This window comes from Gopherus evgoodei, unplaced genomic scaffold, assembly GCF_007399415.2.
Source record: "Gopherus evgoodei ecotype Sinaloan lineage unplaced genomic scaffold, rGopEvg1_v1.p scaffold_34_arrow_ctg1, whole genome shotgun sequence".
Classification (NCBI taxonomy): Eukaryota; Metazoa; Chordata; order Testudines; family Testudinidae; genus Gopherus; species Gopherus evgoodei.
In genome coordinates, this window is record NW_022060016.1 from 6,090,309 (window position 1) to 6,099,324 (window position 9,016).

Below are 9,016 nucleotides of genomic sequence, written 5' to 3' on the forward strand. Positions count from 1 at the left end.
ATAGGGAAAACAGAACACTACATGGGGCTAGCCCAAGCCCTCCTCCCCCACACTGTGCAGGGCTGGTCCAAGCCACTCACCCGAGTCTTGCCTTCCCCCTCATGCCAGGCTGGGGCTGGAGTCGCTACTCACCCGAGCCCTGCCTGCCCCCCACCCGACCCCTGCCTCTCCCCCTGCATGGAGCTGGCATTGCCACCTGCCCCCAACGTTCCTCTGCACCCCACTTTTTGATAAATGCCCTTGTTTGCTGAAAAGATCGGGATGGCTGGGACAGGGCTTAAAACAGGGACTGTCCTGGCCAAAACAGGATGTATGGTCACCCTACTGTGCGGGGGACAGAGTCGGGCCCTGGGGGGTTATGGGGCAGGGGAGGGAGTCAGCCTTGGCAGGGGGCTGTGGGTGGGGAGGAAGTCTGTCTCAGGGGTTGTCGGGCAGAGATGGGCAGAGCTCATTGTCTGGCTCTCTCCTCAGGTCCTGGGCTACTTTGCTCTGTGCTTCTTGGTCTGGGTGCCCTCGTGGTGCTGATCTGCGGCATCCTGCTCTGCTGGAGGATGTGTCGGGACAGAGCCGCTGGGAACCCCCTGAGTAAGAGCCCTGGAACCCCACAGGGGAGGAGAAGTGGGGGCTGAGACAAGGGCTGCCCTGCCGTTCTGATCCAGGAATCCTGCCCCAGCTGCAGCCCAGTATGTCCTGGGTTGCCTTCCTGCATGGAAACTTTCTGCTCTCACAGCTGCTGGGGTCTGTGCTATAACTGCCATGCACAGGACCACTGTCCTGGCCCGCGGGTGTCCCGTCCCTACAGCCCTGCCCTGGCAATGGGGTCGCATTCACAAAGCACCCTGGCATGCTGAGTGGGTGGGGGCCGGGGGTGGCTAGGGTTGCCAGGCATCGATTTTTTGACTGGAACTCCTGGTCAAAAAGGGACCCTGGTGGCTCCAGTCAGCACTGCTGGCCCGGTCATTAAAAGTCCATTTGGTGATGCAGCAGGGCTAAGGCAGGCTCCTTTCCTGCCCTGGATCTGTGCAGCTCCCTGGAAGTGGCCGCCATGTCCCTGCGACCCCTAGTCACGGGGTGATCAGGGAAGCTCTGCATGCTGCTCCTGCCCCCAGCACTGGCTCAGCAGCTCTCATTGGCCAGGAACCAAGATCTATGGGACATGCCACCTGCTTCCAGGATCAGTGTGGACCCAGGACAGGCAGGGAGCCTGCCTTAAGCCTGCTGCGCTGCCAACTGGGAGCTGCCTGGCTGGAGCCCACACCCTGAACCCCCTGCCCTAGGTCAAAAACCCCTCCTGCACCCTGCCTCCCAGAGCCTGCACCCACATCTCAACTCCTTGCACCAGGTCGCAACCCCCTCCTGCACCTTAACTCCCTCCCAGAGCCCGCACCTCAACCCCTCCCCAGGTCAAAACCCTCAAAACCCTCTCACGCACCCACACCTACACCCCAACTCCTTGCCCCAGGTCGCAATACCCTCCTGTGCCTTAACTCCCTCCCAGACCCCACACCTCAACCCCCTGCCTCAGTTCAAAAACCCCTCCTGCACTCTCCCTTCCAGATCCCGCACCCCCACCCCAACCCCCTGCCCAAGATCGGAACCCCCTCCCGCATCTTAACTCCCTCCCAGACCCAGCACCTCCAGCTGCACCCAACCCCCCTATCCAAGCCCTGAGCCCCCTCCCGCACTCCAAATCCCTTAGCCCCAGTCTGGAGCCCCCTCTTGCACCTCAAACCCCTCATCCCCAGCCCCACACCAGAGCCCACACCTCCAGCCAGAGCCCTCATCCACTCCCACACCCCAGCCCCCTGCCCCAGACTGGAGCCCCCTCTCACACCCTGAACCTCTCATTTCTGCCCACACCCCCAGCTGGAACCCTCACCTCCTCCTGCACTGCAACCCCCTGCCCAAGCCCCATGAAAGTGAGTGGGGGAGGGGAGAGCAAGCGATGGAGGGAGGGTGGCTGGAGGGAGGGAAGGGGTGGCGCCTCAGAGAAGGGGCAAGGGTGGGACTTCAGGGCAGAGGGTGGGGAAAGAGTGTTCAGTTTTGTGCAGTTAGAAAGTTGGCAACCCTAACCTGGGCACTTCACCCTGTTCTCTTGCTTGCAGGCCACATGCCCCTGGAGGAGCTGGGGGCTCCAAGGACCCCGGCCCAGCCCCAGGCAGCAGAAAATCCAAAGCCCCCTGAGGAGCCCGACAGCGATATGACCTGGCTGGTGAGGGAAGACGCTGTGCTGTGAGAGCCGCATGCCGGCTGAGCTGGGCTGGGCTGGGCTCAGCCTGCAGTGAGACGGGCCAGTGGGATCCTGCCCAGAGCAGCCCCATTACCATCCCCAACTGCTTTGGAAACCTCCTCTGCTCCATCCTCCCTCCCCCAAAGCTTTCCCTGGTGCAGGTCCCACGCCCATCCCTGAGCAGCCTGTGCACAGCCATGCAGACGGCATGTGGTGCACCCTGCAGAACCATTGTCAGGTGCACAGAGACAGCCGGTTCCTTCCCCACAAAGCAACCACCCCCACATGCAGATGAGCTATGGGGAGAGACTGACTATGGGTGTCTGTCTGTGCCCAATGTGCCAGGCCCTGTCTGTCTGTGCCTGCTGCTCCAGGCCCTGTCTGTCTATTTGTGCCTGATGTGCCAGGCCCTGTCTGTCTGTGCCTGCTGCTCCAGGCCCTGTCTGTTTGTGCCCGATGCCCCCTGAGCTTAGGGTGCTATGCCCAGTCTGTCTGTGCCCAGTGCACTCTGAGCTTGGGGAGCCAAACCCCATCTGTTTGTCTGTGCCCAATGCACTCTGAGCTCAGGGCACCAGGCCCATCTGTCAGTGCAGCAGCCAGCCCAGGCCCCCAGTAAATGATCGTTACTGTTTCTAGTATGTAGATAAGGTGCAGAACTAAGTGCAGCCGCATGGCGGTGCCTTGCTTATTGGAAAGGAATGGGCCGGGTTACAGATCCAGAGAGCTCCCCTCTAACCTTCCCACCACCACCCTGTCCTTGTACTGCATAAACACCCGGCAGTGATATTACACAGCTAGACTCGAGACAGGAGCTGCGTCCAGGCACCAGCCCAGTTGTGCATTTCACTGCAATGTGCAGGTCAGCCTAAATCATCATGATGGTCCCTTCTGGCCTTAACGTCTATAGCTCTATGGAATTGTGTGTATAATGATAATGTAGCACTATCAGCAAGTCATCCTCTTCATTCCCTGGGAGGTGAAATTAGCAGAGCCCTGGGTGGATACAAAATTTGTATCCGCATCCAAGCCGCAATCCGCAAAAATGATCCAGGGTTCCCCGGGGCTATAAAGCAGATATCTGTGAGCGTACATTAGGTACGTTCGTCTTTCCACAAGGGACCTGTTCAGTTGGCTTTGCCTCTTTTAGACAACACTGGTGAGACACTTAGTGGATGCTTCAAAAGTCCATTGGCCTCTCCCTAGGTAAGGTTACCGTAGTTCAGGTTCCCCCAAGGAGGACACTATTGTGGGGGAAAGGCGGGATCTAGGGGGAAGAGGAGGGAGTACCTGGGGGTGCTGGGGGGATGTTTGGAGGGTACTGGAGGGGTGTGTGTGTACTGGGAGGGGTACCTGGGGGAATGTTGGAGGGGGGTACTGCAGCATCACTCTTGAGCCTCCGCCCTCTGGCAGCCCCTTCCCCTTGAACTCCATCCCTCACACCACCCCTTCCCCCAGAGCCCCTGTTCTTGTTCTGCTCCTTCCCCTGGGCCCCCTGCCCTCCTGCCATGCCTTCTCCCTGAGCCCCCGCCCTTGCGCCACCCCTTCCCCTCAAACTTAAAAAGCAAACTAACATTGTTCTTTAAAGAGTTTCTTTAAACATTTAGAAAGCTACGATGGGCCTTTTGCCGCTTTTTAAAACCGTAAACCCCTTCTTTACATGAGGGTTTTGTATAATATTGCTATGCCACAGGAACTTACTTCTTCGCAATATACATTCCTGAAAGCTATTTTTACAGGGTTTTTTCTTACTATGCAAGTCATTTAGACAAAAAATTACTATAATCTTTATTTAAGTTGTGTCGCAGGGATGCTAATTATTTAGTTGTGGAAATGAAATGCACTTATGTATTTCCTGCTCTTGGCATTTGTTTAGGCTGTGAAAACATGCTTACATTATTTTAAAAATTGGTGCTAATCTAGCTTTCAAACACTTTCGTTCAGTTCTGATTTTACTTAATTTTAAGCCTGTGATTACAAATTCTTTTGTTGCAAAAATCAAGATTTTGTAAAGAAGGGAGTGGATGCGTGGGACATGTTTATTTGGATAACAGGGGCAGAAGGGGCCAATTTTATGTCCCTTATTTGTGCAATTACAAAAGTATGACTTCTCTTTAAAAAATATTATTTTTTGATTGTAAAACTGCTCTGTAAATGACAGCGGGGAAACATGCTGCTTCAAATATGCCACGTGCTCCTCTCTCTCCTTACTAATTACTCATTGGTTTATGTCGACACAGGGCTTCTGTCCTTTTACACTTCACTTCTTATTGAAACAGGCACTTATGTAAATATGGGTCATCTATAGTGACATTTCCCTCTGCACTTTAAATGTTCAGAAAGTCTTAAGATAAATTATTCTTTTACTGACAGGAGAGAAAGGCCAATCTGTACCTCCCTCCTTCATGCAGTTACAGAATTATTGCTTCTCTTTTTTATGGTAAATGTCGGGGCAGGGTATTCTATTGACCCAAATTTTTTTCATACTTTACAAAGGATATTCTGTACGTTTGTGTTTTAAAAAGTTTAAATTAAAAGTCTCCGTGTAGCTAAAGTCAATATGGTCTAATTTCCAATAAATATCAAAGGCTATAAAAATACATTACTTTAAGTTAATGGAATAAGGGAAACTGGAATAAAGGTTAGTCATAACTTTCATGAGGGGCTTTCTATCCTTTTTAAAGACAAATGCTAGAGGTTTTATGTAAAAAGAGGTAATTTAATTCTTGGTATAAAAGTCAAAAGAAATAATGATGTCTGCTGAATGTACATACCTTTGGGAAATAAAGAAATCTACACACATGCACCTTTTCATTGATGTTTTAAAAGTTTATTTGTTAAAACTTTACTTGATTTAATAGCGTTTAGATTTTTTAAAAAGTTAGGCAAGAGAAATGGTGTGGAGGAGAACTAGCATGGTAACACATGGTAAAATGTGTTATCAACTGTTTTATATACGCTGGTTTTCTTTTAAGTGAGACTGTGTTTTGTGTATAGTGTGTAAATCTAAAACTTTCTTTGCAGTTTACAAGTAATACGTTTTTAGAGCAGGTTTTGTTTAGGCAACACTTTAAAAAGCAAGCGAACACAATTGGTTTAGAGTCAGGTCTGTTTCTACAAGAGCTTATGTACTGTGCTTGTTGTTTTGTTCGTTAAAGACCGGCTCAGGAGAAGAGGGGAATGTTTTATCAATAACTGCACCTCTTGGCACATCTTGATTGGTTCAGGAAAATGAAATTCTATGACGTCTAAAGAAGAGCCTCTGATTGGCTATTCTTTAGCCCATAAAGTGCATGTGCCCTCCAGGCCTTCCGGTGTCCTCGCAGATCTGTTCTACCGCTCATGCTTATGGTGTGGCTGGTGACGCAGCTGCGTGGTGGCCAGCTCCCCAGTTCCCGACACTGCCAAGGCTAAGCCGGTGGCCCTGCCACCCTCTGGTGTTCAGGCAGCAGGGACATCCTGGCTGGCTCCCCTCACCTCCGCTTGCTGGGAGTTTTGAGGCACCTGCTGCTAGAAGAAGGGAGCCTTGTCTGTGCCCACTGCAGGTCAGCTCCCTGGCTCCACCAGTCTCTGGCGTCTCAAGCATGGTTCTCTCTCTACAGGCTGGTGATAGGCACCCAGAACCCGTGTGCCCTCTGGGCATCCCCTGGCAGTGGCACTCACAGCGTTCCTAGCTCTGCCCTTCCCAAAGGATCAGAGCACCCAGCAGGCCAGTTCCACCTCCCCCACTGCCCAGCACATGGCCCTTAGAGACGTCTCTAGTGAAAACAAGAGGAAGTTTATTTAACAAAGAGCAGAGATTCCAGTAATGGCAGGTAGCACAGGCGCCAACCCCGCGGGTGCTCTGGGGCTGGAGCACCTATTGGGAGAAAAAAAGTGGGTGCTTGGCACCCATCGGCAGCTCCTTGGATCAGCACCTCCCACTCCCCTCACAGCACCTCCCACCTGCCAGCAGCCCCACCGATCACTCCTCCCCTCCCCCCGCCCATGCCTCCAGCGCACTGTGGATCAGCTGTTCAGTGGTGTGCTGGAGGTGCTGGGGGGGAGAGGGTGGGAAGAGGTGGGGCTTGGGGGAAGGGATGGAGTGGGGGCAGGGCCTGGGACAGAGCAGGGGCAGGGCCTGGAATGGAGGGGGGGTGGGAAGATGTGGGGGTTTTGGGGGGTGGAGTCGAGTGGGGGCAGGGCCTGGGGTAGAGCAGGGTGGGAAGATGTGGGAAAAGGTAGAGTGGGAGCAGGGCCTGGGGCAGAGCTGGGGTTGAAAATCCCCCGGGAACAGAGGAAGTCTGCCTATGGCAGATAGAGAGAAGTATTGGAAACAAAGGGATACGTATCGAATGAAATCAGAACACGCTCCTAGAACCTAGTATTGTTCACGGCGTTTTTCAGCCTAGTGGGCTGGGATCCTTTTTTCATGAAACGAGCCATGCTCTCAGCTTTTCCCCTTAGTAAAGGATGCAGCGTGTAGCTCTACCTAGTTATAGCCCAGCAATCCATCGTCTTCTCTTGGAAACAGGACCCCTCCTGCTGGTTCATGTCTTCCTGCCAGTTCCCACTCTGGATGGTCTCACAACCCCTTGGTCAGCATTTGGCTCAGTGGGTGCCCACTGCGAACCATACAATACTCCCTGGACATGTAGCCTGACAGATAGATAAACCCCCCTGGCCTGAAAGAAAGCTGTGTCTCGCCGTTTGATGACCGTCCCCATGTTCCAGACCTTAAGAACACGCTGTTTGGTGTAGATCCATAATACCTTACCTATTACCTGTACATACATCTCACAGTGAGCACCGTGACACAGGCTTTCCCTATGGTGATACTCTTTGGTGAACTATGCAGATCCAGATCCAGGGGCTGAGCAGATCCAGGGGCCGGCATGAGCCGGGGGTCTGCTGTTTACCCTGTGCCCAGGGCTCTAACCTGGCTCTGCAGCTCCCCCCACACTGCTCCTTTTCAGCTCAACTCGAGTCCTGAGCCTGGACACCAGAAAGCTCCTTGCCAAGGGTTTCCGTAAGGCCCAGGCTGCCCCCACCCCAAGGTGCCTGCTACTCTCCATGCTGGTGATGGGGAGCAGGCCAAATGTGACCCAGGCTCTGACTTTCATTGGGTGTTCAGAACTGGTGCTCTGGGATGTCAGGAGCCCATGCTGCTAAAACCCGATCCTCTCTTGCAGCAGAGCAGCTGTGTAGGCACCGGGTCCAGACCCTCTGGCTTTCATGGAGCATTGCTCTCTGGCACAGGGCCTGCGTGTGCTAAACTTCTCCAGTGATTGGTCACCTAATTGTGTCTGTCACCAGGGGGCTAGCAGTGAGCCCAGATGTGCCGAAATGCATGGCACTCAGCCAGCGAGGGATTCCCAAATCCGGGAACAGAGAGGTTCCCCTTCACAGAGGGGTTCCCAAGCCCGGGGATCTCTTTGTAACTCTGTGTGAGGCCCTGATGGAGCAGTGGAGTTTCTTGCTGGGTGGGTGGGTGTCCTGGGGCTCTGTCCAGCTGAGAGCCCTGTTTTCCCTGCGGAAGTGCTGAGCGTTGTGGCTGACCTTCCGTGGTGTTCTGTGTGTGGAGGGGGCTCAGGGTAGGATGGCAGGAATGCATTGCTGGCATGCGGGCTGTGTGTGTGGGTGGGTGGGAGGGGTCTGCGCTAACATCCCCACTGCAGCTAGGCTATGGGTGGTTCTGGAGCCTGGGTGTGTTTCAGCGGAGGAAGGCGTTCACAGGGGGTATCCAGCAGGGAACAGGTGCATGGACATACACTTGGATTATCATGTCCTCTCGAGGGGCAGCTAGGCCCAGGGAGAGGGCAGCCCCTCTTGCACTCCCATGGCAGGAGAGGGCTCCCCTCCAGGTGTGGACCAGCCCAAGGGGAAACCTAAAGCTCTATTGCATAGAGCCATGGTCCTCCTGCTGCCTGCCTTAAGGTGCAGGCCATTCCTGGCATTCGCTGGTGTGTGACTGTCACTGGGGTGTCCCTTGGCTGTGCTGTGCCAGGGGGTGGAGCCTGTGGGAAAGGCATTTGTGTCTGTGTGACCGGGCAGTTCAGCTCACCCCCACTTCTGCTCAGCCACGCCGCCCTCCTTCCTGTGCATGGAATGGATCACAAGTCCTGGCGGCGTTTTGGAAGGATTTTTAAGTGTAGAAGCTGCAGCTGTGTGTCCAGCGTCCTGGAGGGGCAGCGCTGGGTGCGTGCAGCCCCATGCAGATGGTGCAGGTTGAGTGAAATGATGTATTTGTAGAGGAGTGAGAGTCCCACCCTCCCGGGACAATCCATGTCACTTGGCTTGTCTGTGTGTTTTGGGCAGAGGCTGTCTAGTCCCTGCCAGTTTCAGAGCTGCCATGTGTGGGCCTGGCTGTGTCCCCAGGCTAGCCTGGGCCAGTGGAACCCTAACAGGGAGTTCTTTGAGCCTGGCTGTGTGGGGCGCCTCTGGCTCTCCATTCATTGTGTAGGTGCGTTGGGCACCTAACTCAGGCTGTGAGCATCTCTGTAATTTTTTTAGCAGCCACCGAACTCCTTGAGAGCAGCTAGCCCTTTCACAGAATCATAGAATATCAGGGTTGGAAGGGACCTCAGGAGGTCATCTAGTCCACCCTCTGCACAAAGCAGGACCAATCCCCAACTAAATCATCCCAGCCAGGGCTTTGTCAAGCCTGACCTTAAAAACCTCTAAGGATGGAGATTCCACCACTTCCCTAGGTAACCCATTCCAGGGCTTCACCACCCTCCTAGTGAAATAGTGTTTTCTAATATCCAACCTAGACCTCCCCACTGCAACTTGAGACCATTGCTCCTTGTT

General features: G+C 53.9%; 2 protein-coding genes across 2 annotated transcripts in view; one reads left to right on the forward strand and one right to left on the reverse strand.

Annotated features, from left to right (window-relative positions):
- Positions 1 to 3,471, forward strand: part of LOC115641394 (deleted in malignant brain tumors 1 protein-like) — a 44,522-nt gene extending 41,051 nt beyond the window's left edge. The window contains exons 12-13 of the mRNA XM_030544518.1: positions 472 to 585; positions 2,106 to 3,471. Coding sequence (XP_030400378.1) covers positions 472 to 585; positions 2,106 to 2,236 — 245 coding nt within the window. The 3' untranslated portion in view covers positions 2,237 to 3,471. The remainder of the gene's footprint in view (positions 1 to 471; positions 586 to 2,105) is intronic.
- LOC115641316 overlaps positions 1 to 9,016 on the reverse strand; it is a 627,798-nt gene that overhangs the window by 409,361 nt on the left and 209,421 nt on the right.